This window comes from Pteronotus mesoamericanus, unplaced genomic scaffold (assembly GCF_021234165.1).
Source record: "Pteronotus mesoamericanus isolate MK-2021 breed Mesoamerican mustached bat unplaced genomic scaffold, CSHL_Meso_final scaffold_167, whole genome shotgun sequence".
NCBI lineage: Eukaryota > Metazoa > Chordata > Mammalia > Chiroptera > Mormoopidae > Pteronotus > Pteronotus mesoamericanus.
The window spans coordinates 14,443,158-14,459,704 of NW_026555308.1; the positions used below are offsets into that span (position 1 = coordinate 14,443,158).

Genomic DNA, 16,547 nt, shown 5'->3' on the forward strand with positions numbered 1-16,547 from the left:
CTATGAATAACTCAAGAAGGAAAACTTTCGACACTTGTGAAATTGAGGTAGGTGAAAAAAAATGGAAGCAGCTCAAGCAAGTTTCTCCAAAGACTCTGTTTAAGGAAGATGTTCCCAGAGCTATTGCGACTTCACAGCCCAGGAGCACTATAAGATTTCTAACTAAACTTTACAATTGGCCTAATTAAAAGAACAAAACCAACCCTTAGTGTAGCTTTGAACTTTGTTTTTGTACTACAAAAACAGGATGTGACGTTTTAAAAGTACCAGACGACAGCAACAAATGCAATGACTTTCACACAGTAAAGCAAACTGGACATTTTAATTTTTCTTCAGGCCTTTATACCCCAAGAAATGTGTATGTCAGTAATGTTGTTCTGTAGTTTTAAATACTGACAAAATTAAGCATAATTTTATCTATTAATAACTTTCCCACTGAAGTAAACTTTCTACTGCTGTTCAAAACTACTTTAGAACTTGAGGGTAGAAAAATTATTTTGAACATTTTCTAGAGGCATTGATGCTTTAAAAAAAAAAAGGTATGCATATTGCAAATTTACATTTTCTGGCAACTACTTCAACCAATAAATTCAGAGCTTAAATGCTATGTCTTTTAAGACTTTATTTTTTTTTTTTGAAAAACAGGTATTTAATACAATCTTTGCCATGTTAATGCAAATATGCACAAAGTAGGCATGTATTTTTGTTTTCCAAATGATGCATTATGAACATTTTCAGGAAGCTGGTGTGATTTATTGAACTTTTAATCTTAAATACAATCACAAAACTATATCCATCAGAAGGCATTACAACCTTTTGTACAGAGAAGCCACTTTAATTTGTACAATGTTTACTAGGACAAGAAAGATTCAATTTAACTCAATTTGCTCTTATAATAAGGGTAAAGTAAATTAACAAGTGAAGTATGATGTTGCCACTGACATTACAGGTAGAAATATAAGGGACATTTAAAACAGAAAAGTAACTAACACAAGAACTTTAAATAGGAGCTGAAAGTGGGACTATCAAGAAAAGAGGAAAAAAATCAGCCTGTTTTGAAAGAAGAAAAACAGTCTACAAGCCTGCATTTCAGAACATGCAATTCCTTAAGTTTACCATTTTCAAAAATCAAGCTAATTGTATGACATTTTTACATTAGCACAACCAACACCTTTTCTCTAGTAAGCCCAGTTAAATCCCATTAAAGCAAGACTCTAAGCAGTTCATGTCGTACAACTAACCCTTGAACGTATAAAGCTGCTCTAAGAGTCCATTTGCCCATTTGAAAGGAAGGGATAGTGATATTGTAATCCAGGTCTAAAAAATAGGAAAACTGCAACAAACCCTTAGGGGTTTTTAATACAGTGAACTTCCCCTTCCCCAGTGTTTGGAAAAATTTGTAATGCTAGTTTCTCCCCATAGTAGGAATCTTTCTAATACAACTCAAATACTGAAAACATCTACATTCTTTAAATGACCCTTAAATTATATTCTACCTCCTTGATTTAGGGGGAGAAGGGGCGTTCTATCTTTAAATTACTGGCATTTTACAAGCTCCAGAAAAGAGAATGGAAGGTCACTGGTTCCATATTTACCTAATTTTAAGTAACACAATGGTAATGTGCTAATAGTAAAGCATTCACTGATTTTTGATGTACATGAAAAGGACTAACAGGCTAACTGTAGGTGTTTTCTTTAATATGAAAAAAATTGGGACAAAAGAAGAACCAGCTCCTTACTGCCAAAACAAGCCCAGAATAATTACAAATATGTGGAGGAAAATAGGCCAGGAAGACTTTTCAGTTTAAAGTACTGCCTATAATACCCCAGACTTAAAAGAACCTAAGATTGCACATCAACTCTAATATTTGGCTGTACTTGCATTGCCCTGCGTGGCATTTTTTAAAATGGCTCTTTCCTTAAATTTCACACATCAGAACAACCACAAAACAATGCAGAAAAAAACCAAACATTGGACAATATTTTAAAAACTACACACTAAACTTAGCTAATAGAGGCAAGTGTTAATGGCAGAAATGATGGAAGTTTTTCTTTGTATTACAAACCCTCACCCTGAACAGGGGTTCGGGCTCTTAAAAAAACAATTTAGGGAAGCAGATCAAGAGCTTGATTATCAGTTCTCAAAGAAATCTTACATATCTCAAAAATAACTCACAAATGTCAGACACAAAAAAATCTGAACCATCCAGCTAACTGTTAAGAACTCATGACCAGAAATAGTGTTAAGACACACCAAAGAAATACAGACAGCTCCATAAACCAAGCTTCCACAGCTTTGTAGAGAAATCAACTAATATTCAGGCAATTCTAGAAAATTGAAGGCAATAAAACACTCCAGAAAAACTTCAGTTTGCAGGGGTACACTGAATTAGAAGTTGTGTTATCCTGTACCCCATGACTGTTAAGAGAAAGAGGGAGGAGAGCTGACCCCTGGTTTTCCATAGGTATTTTGTATCATTAAAAATGTAAGATTTCAGAGGCAGCCCTGGCTGCGCGGCTCAGTTGGTTAGAGCATTGTCCCAGTACATCAAGGGTGCAGGTTTGATCCCATGGTCAGGGCACATACAAGAACCAACCAGTGAATGCCTAAATGGGTGGAACAAATCAATGTTTCTTTCTCTCTTGAATAAAAAATTTTTTTTAATGTATGACTTCATAACTACAACACTCTAAACTTCACATTATTTTAAAAGATAATCCCCAAAATACAGCCCTGACTTCTCAATCTGCTGCATCACCAGGACTTTTAACCCTTGATTAACTCTCTGTTGAGATCTCTTACAACAGTTTAAAATGGCAAAGCTTCTTGCAGGTGACTTCCCAGAGGAAGCCAAAGTGTAGAGACTAGGGTCTTGTCCAGGATTCAGTAATGAGCAGCTTTGCAATGAACAGTTTTGACATTAGTTATTCCTATCTGCCCCACAACCAAACATGTATGTGCCACACTATTCTCTGAGGGACCATTTTAAAATAAAAGTGATGGATAAAATTTACCAGAGGCACGTGTTTTTGATACAAAGCTGTTTTGTTTTTGCTTGGATAAGGTGCCAGGTAGCTCTGATGCCTGAAATTCACAGGCAATAAAAATCACCTATTTATCCTCTTTACCAAAGAGGAAGCAATTTCTGAACACTCCTAATACGGACTAACTAGTATGAAATGGTTTTTATTCTGATGGAAGTGTTTCCTTGTGACAATGTTGCTGAAAAGACTGTTTAATCTTGAGGAGCAGAGGTAATCAAGTGATAAATGCAACAGCTCCCACAGCCTCTAGGAAATAAAGCAGCGTGCAAAACACAATATGGCATTATTATTCCAGATAGGTTGTTTCGATTGTGAAAATAAGGTTCAAAATGAATGAGTGAAATTTGATGCACTAGGTTCTTTATCTTGCTATTAGACCCACATGGGTATTAAAAAATACACCACCTTTCTTGCAGTATCTGTCAAAGTATTAAAAAAGCACTGATATTGAAATGCATTCTTTGAAGATTATAGATTAATATGGCAATCAGAATACAGAGAAGACCAGAACTATGTGGAATTTTTCCTTAATACCTTTCAAGTTTGTCTGTAAAGATTGGCAACGAGAAACTGATCACAGTCCTAATCTCTTAAGATGCTGGAAAAGTAGACTCAATCAAGATTTTAACTGTAGTCTACTTCATGTTAGTAAATGACTTGGGAAATTCCTAATCTGAAGTTTATTTTGGATCAACAATTGAGTTTACACAGTCAGTACAGAAATGCAATGCTAAATTTAAGGAAAACTTGATCATGAATTCACTATACTGTATTACTAAATAGCAAACCATTAAAATTATGTAAAAAGAAAAGTACTTCACACACTAATTGAACTTAATAAAAGATAACCGGTGGGTCTCACTCTTGCTGATGTTTCATGTACATACCCTATAATGTCAAGTAAACTAAAGCACTTCTAATTTACACCTTGTAAATTAAAAGTATCCAATGAGAAAACTGAATTTAAAAAAACATTTCACTCTACCTCCAAGAAGACATCACTTTATTTTTAATCTGTCATCAACAATGTAAAACTCTTAATAGGTACTCTATTCTGGTTTTTTTTTTAAAAAGGTAAAAAGATTACATTGGATTAGCTACTTTCTATGAAAGAAACTACAGCAATCACAAAAGAGGGGAAATTTGAATGACCTCCCAAAAATGCACACTATAAGCAAAGAGGAGGGTACATGAAATCAAATATGTTAGATTCATTACTTTTGAATGCACAGTGACAATTCTGGAAACTGTACATGATAGAATCACAGAAATGACTTAACCAGAATTACATTTTGTATGTGATCACCAGACCTTCAAATAATCCTTGAATTTCCCATGTTATCAGTAGTTTTGGAGAAATTTGTTTATCACTCCAAATATAAGTTATGTAACAGCATCAAGACAGAAATATATGAAATATACGGATTGAACTAAAAGTGAATTTGAAAAATGGCTAATCTACATCACGTAAAAGGGGCATGGGCAGGTGGTAGGGTCTGGGGGGAGGATGATGAGTGGGTTTTTTTTCCCTTTATTTCAGAAGTAAGTTCTTCCCATGTAGTGTATCTGTTACATAGCTCTCCATTTTCAGTCCATTTCTGAAATTCATATCACATAGCCTTTTTGTACTTACTGGTCAACCCAACCAGCACTGTTGCCAGGCAACAAGTGTTACACGAGAATCTGAATGCATCAAATCCTCCTTGGCTGTGATTTCTTCGCGGCCCCAGTTTTCTCTGTTTCTGAGCAGGATTTGTTTTTTCCTGGATTGTACACACAGGGTCAGGTGGAATGGAGTTCCAAATCACTCTGTGCTCCGCGGCATCCCGATTTCTTTCTGCAGCTAACCTCCTGACATGTTTGCAGCTGTTCTGAGGCAGAAAGACAATCTCCGTGTTCAGGCGGTGAGCTTGCTTTCTTTCACCCTTGACCTTGGAGTTGCAGGCCATGGTGTTGGGCATATCCCTGAGTGCAGCTGCCCTGCAGGATTCACTTCCTAGCGCACCGAGATTTCCTAGGTTTCCTCAGAGTAAGCCCCCAGTTGCATCACCACCGACTGTGGTGTGGCTTTGGATGCCTGAGGCTGAGTTGATTCTGGTGGATGTCTGACCTCGCTTAACCAGACTCATCTACTGTCTTGCCATTCATACCCAGGCTGTCCAACCTTCATATAGCTGAGCCAAGTTATCTAGATTAGTTGCTTCCTTAATGACATAGTCAACCTGTAAAAATAGGCAGTATAGTATTTAAAAACATTTAAAACTTGACATGATACATATATGAGTAATACGAATCATTTAGGAGTAAGTTTATAATCACCCAAATTAATTATCCGAAAGAAGTGTAGCTGCTGTTGTGGAAAGGTTAAGTAAGCTATGCTTCCCTCAAAACTGCACAACTTACAAGATGGACTTCCAGAAAGCGACAACTCCCCTGAGCCTTATGAATCCTTAGATGAACAGAGAGCCCCACTGACCCCACAGCTGCTCTTAGGGTTAACACGTACAGTCACTGGGTAAATGCTTAGGTAGTGTATTAAAAAAGTGACTAGCATATTCTGGGACACGAGTGAGTGTTCAACAAATGTCCACTGATTCTGACTCAGTTAAATTATCTTTTATTGTAAGAGAGATCATATCTCTATATCTAGAGAATCCATCAGGGTCCAATTATGTAACAAATGCTCATTCTATGGCTGCTAAATTATAACCTATACGAAAAATTGTGTGCAAAGCACTCTATACTTAACCCTACTTCTGTGCCCCTTAACTTACTTTCACATAAAATGAAATAATTATCAAAATAAAAAGTACAACAGCCAAGCCTCCTTTAAAAAGATGAACAGAGCCCTGGCTCGGTGGCTCAGTTGGTTGGTACATTGTCCCATACACCAAAAGGCTGTGGGTTCGCTCCCTGGTCAGAGCACATATGGGAGACAGCTGATCAATGTTTCTCTGCCCCCCTCTACCCCTCACTTCCTCCTCTTCTTTTTAAAATCAATACTACAAAATACCCACGGGTGAGGATTAAAAAACAATTATAATGGGCAGTCATAAAAGCATACAACCCATTAACCAATGAGAAAGTTTATGAAGTAAAGATACTCAAAGCATTGTGCACGGTTTTTGACAAACTTGACAAATTATTTCTGAAGAGTGACTCTTGACCAAGAACAGTGTAAGCTTAGGTCCTATGCAGCAATTTAACAGTATTTAAAATTTTAGAAAAGCCCTGGCTGGTGTGGCTCAGTGGACTGAGTGCCAGCCTGCAAACCAAAGAGTTGCCGGTTCAACTCCCAGTCAGAGCACATGCCAGGGTTGTGGACCTGGTCCCCAGCTGGGGGTGGATGGGAGGCAACCACACATTGATGTTTCTCTCCCTCTTTCTCCCTCCCTTCCCTTCTCTCTAAAAATAAATAAATAAAATTTTTAAAATAAACTTTTTACCCCTCCCCCCCCAAATCCTCCTTTGCTGATGTTAAAATTGAATTGTGGCTACCAAACCATTAGAAAGTAAGATACTCAAGTCTCAAATTTTTACATAAGAAAAGTTACCTTTGTAATGGAGAATTCAGGAGAACATTGCCCTTAACCAAGTGATCTAACTTGTGTCAAAAATGGCCCAAACATGTGTCTCTTGATGTAAAATTCTGAGAACACAACACTGACATAGCATTCCTGCCAAAAATGCTGACTCTGAATCTGAGTATGAGAAAAATAGTATCAGCCCTGGCTGATGTGGTTCAGTGGACTGAGTGCTGGCCTGAGAAGAGAAGGACAGCTGGTTCAATTCCCAGTCAGGGCACATGACTGGGAGTCAATGTATCTCTTGCACATTGATGTTTCTCTCCCTCTCTCCCTCCCTTCTCCGCTCTCTAAAAATAGATAAAATCTTAAAAAAAAAAATAGTATTAGACAAATACAAACAGGCATATTCTGTAAATCAACTGGTCTGGACACATCAAAAATGACAATGTCAAAGGAAAAAAGGCTGGGGAACTGTTCTAGACATTAAAGGAGACTAAAAATAGAACAAGTGCATAAAATACAGGATGAATCTTGATTAGATTTTGTATGGGAGGGTGGAGATGGTTTAATGGGAGGACATACTGGGATAACCGGAGAAATACGAACACTGCCTGTTAGATATAAGCTAATGATATCAAGATGAAATAACATATTGTAACACCTATATATATATTACAACATTTTGTTTAGGAGACCTATGCTGAAGTATTTAGACATGAAGTGTTATAATGTCTACAACTATCAAAGGTTCTGAAAAACTGTGTCTGCATACACATAGAAAAAGTGAAGCAGATGTGGGAAAACATTAACTGGCTTCTCAATTCTAGGCAGAGAGTATATGTGATTTTCTTCATTTCTGGAGGTTTGAAAATTTTCAAAAGAAAATATGAGGGGAAAAATAACTCATTTTCATATTTTATATATACAATTTTAATAACACTAATGAGAAAATTTCACAGTAATGACTACAGACAAATTGACATCCAAGAACACTATAGATACTGTTCTTGCACCCAAAATGTCATCTTCAGTTCACTTGAAACCTTCATATAATTCTCTTTAAAATTTAAATTAACTGTCTGATGGTGGAAAGAGGGTCAAGTCACACTTTAAATTTCTGTTAAAAGGACTAGGGAGAAAAAGTGCTCATAGAGTCAAACAGTGAATGTCTGGTAATTCTAGAGCTCTTACTCAGTATCTTCTGAACCCTAAAAATAGATTTAAGTTTCTCATTTCTTTTTCTTAAAGGGTTTTTATTTTTAAAAAGATTTTATTTATTTATTTTTAGACAGAGGGGAAGGGAGGAAGCAAGAGATGGAGAGAAACATCAATCTGTGGGCACCACTCGCGTGTCCTCTACTGGGGACCTGGCCTGCAACCCCAGGCATGTGCCCTGACTGGGAGTTGAACCGGTGACCAGTGACCCTTTGGTTCCCAGGCCGGGACTCAATCCACTGACCCACACCTGCCAGGGCTAAGTTTCGCATTTCTTGATGAAACACCAAGGATATGGGTGAGGGGATCTTTAAACCTATAGTTTCAGCAGCAATGCAATGCCTAGTTCAAGTTTAAAAAATGATCACCCACCTGTTCAGCAACTGACATCCTCCTATTTGGATCAACATCTCGGCCCTCTAACTTGGCTTTCACTCTCTTCCACACACTTACTGCATACGAGTTTCTCTCTTGCACAGCTATGAAGCAATGGAAACATATGCAAGTCAGACCACCACTTTGTATGAATATTTAAGGCATCCTTATTCTAACTAATTACCTTTCCCAGTTTTAGGGTCTCTGACAGCCTTTTTAGGACTACAAGCAACACTCTTGCCAGTTCCAGGAACAGTGCTTGGTGGAGTATCTGCTGAAGTAGCAAGATTTTTCTGAATAAGCTTTCTAGCATTTTGTGACATGACATCAGGCTGAGTCTTCTGGCCAGTGTTGCTTCGGACTGCTGTAGAGAAAGAGTTGATAGCTCAGTTTAGGTGTAAACAGAAAATGGAGGGATACAAAGAAGAAACAACAGAGCGATAATCAACAATTACAATGTACAGCCTTGACAACAGATGATTTTACAAACTTAAAGCCCTTATTCCTTGAAATAGAATTGTCTTCCTGAAAATACAACCTAAATAGCAAGACATTCAAGTACAAATTTGTACAGTGGGGCTTCCTAGCATCCTGCGGCATCAAAAAAATTATAAATATCTCAACTGTCCAACAATACAAGATTAACACAAATGGCATATTAAATTTGGCCACTAAAAAATAAATAAATTTGGCCACTAAATCGTTTTACAGAAGATTTTTTTAATGACAGGTAAATCATTAATATTGAATGGGAAAAAAACAAAAAATCTCATTCACAGAAAGATACCAATTTGTATGTGTGTACATACATACAGAAGTCAAGCAACAAAGTGGTCTTACCTTTAATTAGTATAGAAATACAAATTTTTCTATTAACTTTCTAAATTTCCCTGACAGGCATATATTTCATAATCATAAAATACATGACTTAAAGAGTATTTGAACACAAGGTATTTTTACTGTCTCATACAGGTACTTTTAAATTAAGCCAAAATTTGTTCAGTTTGGGGTATGACAGAATTTAGGGAAATCCTTTAAATAGGTGATGATTATAAACATATTAGACATTTATAGTTTAGATAAACATCTTAGTTTCTATGTATAGATTAACAGATCAAGATTCAGGTCTTTTTGAAGTAGGGTAGTCCTACCTGCAGCAAAAGAAGGCTGATACGTAGCAGATGACGTTGGACTTGAACATTCGTTTGTTGCATCGGTGATTAAGGGTGATGCAAAACTCACTAAGTTATTATAGATACTGAAATACAAAATAAAAAGGTTTACTTATAAATTGCTTTACCAGATTACTAATAATTATGAAGACTGAAAAAAAAACTAAATAAAGAAAAGAAAACTTATTACACCAAGGTTTTTAATTTACATTTTAGATTTAGGCCAGAAGCGTTCTTACCTCTGACTTTGTGTTTTCAGTTCTTTCAGGGTGGGAGTTATTTCCTGAAGCATTTCAACATGTTCTTGACTTCGAACCTGACCCATAGCTTGGACTAATGTAAACAACACTGTCTGAATGTTGTCCTGCCATGATTTATATTCACCCAAGAATTGTCTAACACTGTTCTCATAGGGAACATCTTCACCATCTGCCAGAGCAGCTTCTTCATCCTAGAACCCATATATTAATGATCAAGAAAAGTAGTATTTATTTTAGTAATTACTCTTAAAAGGGTAACCTTCTAAATAACAAGTAATAAGTGCTTTTCAAATACCAATGCATTTAATCTGCGTATTACCATTTAAGTCCTTTTCTATCAGAATCTTGTTTCCAGCACAAAATAAAAATTCCAAGTAAAATAAATCCTAAAATTAAATGATTTACTGTTTTGTAACAAAAACTAATTTAGTCTTTTCTGGGGGTTCAGTTTCCTTATTATCCAAATCATATAGGATACTAGAAAGAAGAGATATTTCAGTCATTTTCTCTATGAGTTTGTATTCTCTATGAGTCTCTATTCAGTCAAACTCTATGAGTTTGGGGTAACAGTTGGGAGAAGGGAGAGAGGTTGGAGATCTAAATACTCTGAACTAAGTTCAAGTTTCAGCTCTATTATAAATGATGTGACTCTGGTGAACCAATTTCCTTAAGCTTTATTTTCTCTGTGTACAAAATCCAAATACTACTACCTGCTTAAAAAATTAGTTGATGAAAACACAAATTACCTCAGTTACAAACTGAAAGACATGACCTGAGAAAACTGTTTTTGTTTATATTTATGTCATATAAATAAAACTACTTGTAATGTTATAAAAGGGGGAAGTAACTGTGTGTCAACATTATTAGCCTTACCTTAGCCATTGCTTTCAGAAGGTGTTTGACATCTCCAAGTGGACGGTTATGACCAGTGAGCACAGTCTTTATATTATCGACCAGGTTCTGAATTGTTTCACAGACTGTTTCTATCTGTTGCTCTTTCTCTGTCTGAATTGCTCTCTGAGCAGACATGTCCTGGGTCAATTGTTTATGTGCTGACAAAAGCCATTCAGAGCTGCCAATAGGATGTTCAAGACTAGTGTCCTAAACAGAACAAGTATTTGTTTGACTTTAAGTGTCAGTTGGAATAACATAAGATTCTTTCCTTCATCATCATTAAAAGGCATTAATCAGAAACTCAAGCTGACACAAAGACCCTCAGTTGCCAACTCATGAATTAATTACCCACAAAACATTTCTTACAAATTAAACAACATATGAAGTACAGGCTGAGATTTTTAACTTTTCTGCATAAGCACAGAGGAAATAAACACCTAAAGTTTAAGAACTAAGAAGTATATGAAATAACAAAGATGACCTCATCCAAGACCCTAAATTACTCTTTTTTCAAAAACATATTTATTTATTTTTAGGGAGAGGGGAAGGGAGGGAGACAAAGAGAGAGAGAAACACCAATCAGCTGCCTCTCGCACAACCCCAAGTGGGGACCTGTCTGCAATGCAGGCAGGGAGGCACCCTGACTGGGAATCAAACCGGCGACCTTTAGGTTTGCACGTGAGCACTCAACCCACTGAGCCACACCAGCCAGGGCCCCAAATCACTCCTTACAATGAAACTGGAATTTCTTGATAAATAGCCTTAGTCTTCCCCACAAAATACAAACACCGAATTTATCAACTTGGTATTTCTAGACTTAACTCACTCGTCGAACATTCATCTTTAACCAGCCTTCTGTGTGCTTGCTACCCTTAGTTCATCTGAGTCATTTCCTTTCAGATCTCTCCTCCCCTCTGAAACTCCACAGTACTCTAAGAATGCTTTCCATTTTTTCATTCATTGTATTATTTGTCTGGGCTAAGAAAAGACTTAATCATCATTGTGCCCCTCAAAACATTTTATATACAGTACACATTCAATAAATATAAGCTGACCGAATATGTTGTTTTTGAGGGTATAACACTGGCCTTTATCATTTTAATCACCAAGTCTCCCTCTACTCCCACCAAGATTCAAGACTCACCACTCTCTGTAATAAACGAAGCTCTAACTCTGAAACCGAACTGTTAAACTGGGATGCAAATGAACACATTTGCTGACACCGCTTGATTAGTTCAAATAATGCAGCATCCAGGTTTAAGGCTTCTGCAGTTCTAGTTCGTAAACTCTCAAAATGAATGATATTGCTGCAGAGGAAAGTGACCTGTGAAGAGGCAAAAGAGGAATGGAACCACCATGAGAAGAGTAAAAAATGCAATTAATGACATGAAATAATACTACCTGTTCATTTCCAGGATTTAGGACCACAACAGGTCCTGAGAATGTTTATGACTCTTCTAAAACACAAACCTAATCCTTATAAATTATGGCTGTAAATAAATGTACATTTTGGTTGCTGATGCAGTTATGTCTGAGATGCCTAAAGCACTTAAGTATAATTAGGCATATGTATCTCCTACATGACTTTTTATACACATAAAAAATTTTATTCCAAGAGAAAACTGTTATATTGAAAACTGTAATCATATTCAGCTGCAACTTGTGCTATGTCCAATTTATATTTGGAATGTTCCCTTTCTGGTTCTACTCCTAACTTTACAATAAAGGTCACAGAATGCTAACTAGATATTTGACAGTATTAAGCATAAATTTAAAGGTAGATAACAATATTGTGATTATGTACTAAATAGTTCTTATCTTTACAGACACATACTGCCATATTTACAGATAAAATTATATAATATGGGGTATTTCCAATGACTATGGGGATGGAAAGGAGGAGTAGAAAGTATAGAGGAAATCAAATAGGGCTTAAGTTGATAATTTTTAAATTTTGGCCATTGGTATATGGAATATGAAAAATTATTATATTAGTTTAGTTCTGCACCTAACTGAAAATAACATTAAGTTTTTTTGGTTTTGTCCTCCCTGCCCCCATCATCACAACAAAGTTTATCTACCATCCCTGGCAGAAGACTAGGTCATAAAACATTTTATTGCCATGTGGAAAAAATAATATTCAAATCTTCAGGTCACCTTAAATTGCATATAAAGAGTACCTTACATAAATATGGAATTAAACTCTTTATTTTCCAACAGAAGCCGAGTCCACTTTATATTTAACAGGGAGGTAGTAAGGGTCCAGGGAAATAACTGGCTGTAGCTCAGCCTAAAGGATGTTGCTCCCACCCCTAGTATTCATTGGCCCTTCCCAGAGCTCTGTGACCTAGAGGATGGGCTCTTAAGCTACCCCTAGTTATCCAAAACATCACTTCCAATCAGTTATATAACCTTGCAACTGAAAACAAAGATGGTATATAAGGACCACAATACCTGACTTGCTCTTTGGCTCTCTTTAAGGACAAGATTCCTTCTTTCTGCTATTGTTGCTTCAAAATCTTGTAGTACAGGTGCCAATGCAGGATTGGCACCACCCGCCCACTTGAGTCGCTGTTCAATACTTGCTTCAAGTGCTGCTAGTTTCTCCTATAAAAAACCAGGAGAATGTCAGTAAATATTTGACACTCTCCACTTCCTGTCTGTTGAGCATTTTATATAAATATGAAGATTCAAAACAAATAGGATGGGGCACATGTAATTTAGAAAACGTCTTTAACAAACAGTCACCTTTTGGAATTAATCTTTATTTCACTTTGTTTTAAAGCTAAACAGGTTTGGGGAAGTAAGAATTGCTTTTCAGTTTCCTGTCTTAAAATTTGCAGAAGTTTCATTTTCATTTTTAAAGTCTAAAACAAAATTACAGAAGTGATCACACTTTATATTAATATTTACAAAAAGAACAGAAAAATGTCAGCTACTACTGAGTACATGAGGTATAAGGATACAAAAATAAAAGATATATATGTACGTGTGTGTGTGTGTGTATACGCGCATGCTCGTGTGTATCAAGACCATTTTCTTTCATCTAAAAAGGGAGGGGAGATTAGATATGTAGCTAAAGTGACAAAGCACTACAATCAATAATAATAGTTTGGAAAAATGTTCTGCTAGATATAATAAGCTGGTTATAATTGCTTTATGCACTTCAGAAAACAAAGTACCATATTTTGCTGTGTATGACACACTCCCATCTATACTGCACACCCACATTTTTAGCCCAAAATTTCAGGAAAAATACCTTTTCTTTTAATTTTTAAATTCAATTATTTATTTTTAAAACAAAACCGATTATTGCATCCCAGGGTATTATTTTCCAAACAGCTATCGTTATTACTTTCTAGAGTTACACTTTTAACACATAAGCATAAATAAAAGAACTAAAAACATTTATATAGCTACGGAATTAGTACTACCTATGTATAATGTGCATCCTTATTTTTCCCTCAAATATTCGGCCAAAAAAGTGCTCATTATACATGGAAAAATACAGTATTCAGGTTTTCCAATTACTGAGGTTCTCTTAACATATAAATGCATAGTAATCATTAAATTCATTAAAAACCTGGTATGTTTAATATGTCTCTATTTCTGGTTCAAAATATACTGCTCCTATAAGATTCAATTATCTTGAAGGAAAAGGAAAAAAAAAAAGATTTAAGTTAAAAATGAAAGTGAGATGGGTGTTATGTTCCTGTGGCTTAAAAGCCAGACACATGCAATTCATCACAGTGTAGGTTATTCCTAGAAATTAAGACTGCTGGAAGGAAGATCTGACAAAACACACCTGAACTGTTGCAATTGAAGTTTCAATTTGGCTCAGAGTATGGAGTTTCTTTTTCATGCTGGTTAGGATGGCAGACCGAGGGGGAGGTGTGACTGACATGGCTTGTGGTCTATTGATAAGGATATCTTCATGTTGCCACTGTTCAAAGGAAAACAAATGTAATAAAATCAGGATGAAAAAACCTTCAGATAAGCAAGTGAGGGGACCTGTGAATTGGGATGAGGGGGAAGACAGAGAAACCCAGCTGCAGCAAATTGGGGTGGGCAGAAGAGTAACAGAAGAAACATTACAAAAGAATCACAACCAGGTGAAAATTCTCCTGAGGTAGAGCATCGCTGACAAATTTCCTGGATCAGGGATATGCAAGACTAAGACAGTAATTCTGAAGATGCCCCCTCATCTATGCAAAAGACTAGTACAAAATCCTCCTACCCAAAAGATAACCTCCAGTTAAAAGGCTGAAACAGGTATGGTGGTGGGGAGGGTTGTCCAGCATGGAACCTAACCACGTGACCAAAAGAATTAATGGCAGCAGTCATAAAAGAAAGAATTCTCAAAACAAAGAACTTAGAACTGCCAGAAGGGAGAGAGTATCAAGCCATTTTGTATGTTGTAAGGATGGTCCCAGAAGGCCCAAGGGATATCTGGGCAACAATTTAAAAGTTACAGATTGTGCTCAGAGCTTACATGTGTTCAGATAAAATGGAAATGATTTTCACAATGTTTCCCCTACAGCTGCTAAATGTATATAATAAAGCTTTTCAGCATTATATTTTTAGAAGTAAAAAAAAATTCCAAAAACACATCCCAATGTGCTAGAGGGACTGTTACTATACAACACATGCAATTCCCTAATCTGAACAAATTACCTTTATCAACTTGTAAGCTAAGGAAACAGCCAACAATAAAACTGAAAAGAGGAGGAAATATGCTGGGTTCCACCTGCACTCAGCTGAAACCACCAATTCCACTCAGGGGGAAGCACCCTTCCATATAAATGATACAAAGTAACCAGGGTTTGCATCAAAACAGATTCCAGGAAAATGCAATCCCAAAATATTATTCCATGCTACAACTTATTTGAAGCTATTGACAACACTGAAGACTATACAGTATTTGGAAAAAAAAAAAAGTAGCTATTATTTTCACTATGCTTCATGTCTTACATAGATCATCATTTTTAACCCTCAGTCATTCTACAGATGAGGAAATTAGACCATAGGAAAGTTGAAATTCAAGTTCATACACCTGAATCCAAATCCACCTCACTCCTAAAGCCTGAGCTGTAATACTCCTCCTAAATATTCAAAGACAAAAATAGCCTTCTAAAAACAATCCCCAGATGAGATAAATTTACACACAAAGCTGTTGTCACATCATTAGATCATCAGGGAAACCGAAGTCACTTTAGAAACAATCTTAATTTTATGTTAAACAATACAGGAGGCATATCCACATAACAAACACATGCAATCATCAGAAATTTTATTTACAAGTAATAATGACAGATAATACTAACCATTACAACACTGATAAGAATCAATTCAAATGACACAAACTATAAATGCAAAATTATCTGAACTACATAAAAGAGAAGAATAATTAATTGGAAAGCACCAAATATCAAACAGCAAACTGAGCTGGGTTTGCTCTTGGCTAGCACAGGTTCAGGAAGTTTAAAAAGCTCTCTGTTTTATATTAATTCCCTCAGTTTTTCAATTCCCACATCAAGGGAAAACACACTATAAAAAATACTTACCTGAAACATGGCAATATGAAGCTGAACACGCTGCAGGCTTGTCTTACAAGAGGAAATACTGGTTTCCAACCTGCGCACCAAGTCATGCTTCTTCCAGGCTGTGTCATAGGAACTTGCTAACACAGTTGCCCTGTTCATGACCAATTGAGAGAACTTCCCAATCTGGATGTTGTGCTCCACGGCTTTCTTACACAGATCATCAACAGAAACTTTGCTTTCAGCACCAAAATCCTTTGCCTCTACTTGAGCAATGATGTCTACACCAAGAGCACTGATGAAACTGCAAAGCGTGAGTCCCAGGGCTTGGTTCGGCAGTCCAATCAAAAGCTGCCTCACAAAGTCAGCTGTAAATGCCTTTATGGGTTTGGCCATCTGGTCTTCACTGAAACAAGAGTTTCTAAAAAGGGTTTTCACATTAACAATCTGTACAGGCCCATTTACAGTATTCTGATCTTCCAGTGAACTTGATCCTAAAAAAGGAAAAGTGTCTTGAAG

General features: G+C 36.4%; 1 protein-coding gene across 2 annotated transcripts in view; it reads right to left on the bottom strand.

Annotated features, from left to right (window-relative positions):
* Positions 1–667: 667 nt before the first annotated feature.
* Positions 668–16,547, bottom strand: part of SMG1 (SMG1 nonsense mediated mRNA decay associated PI3K related kinase) — a 100,955-nt gene continuing 85,075 nt past the window's right edge. For both annotated transcript variants that reach the window (XM_054589633.1, XM_054589634.1), the window contains 10 exons: positions 16,053–16,522; positions 14,294–14,431; positions 12,943–13,095; positions 11,633–11,812; positions 10,468–10,695; positions 9,574–9,785; positions 9,314–9,420; positions 8,347–8,526; positions 8,160–8,266; positions 668–5,267 (listed from right to left, as the gene is read on the bottom strand). In XM_054589633.1, coding sequence (XP_054445608.1) covers positions 5,190–5,267; positions 8,160–8,266; positions 8,347–8,526; positions 9,314–9,420; positions 9,574–9,785; positions 10,468–10,695; positions 11,633–11,812; positions 12,943–13,095; positions 14,294–14,431; positions 16,053–16,522 — 1,853 coding nt within the window. In that variant the 3' untranslated portion in view covers positions 668–5,189. The remainder of the gene's footprint in view (positions 5,268–8,159; positions 8,267–8,346; positions 8,527–9,313; positions 9,421–9,573; positions 9,786–10,467; positions 10,696–11,632; positions 11,813–12,942; positions 13,096–14,293; positions 14,432–16,052; positions 16,523–16,547) is intronic.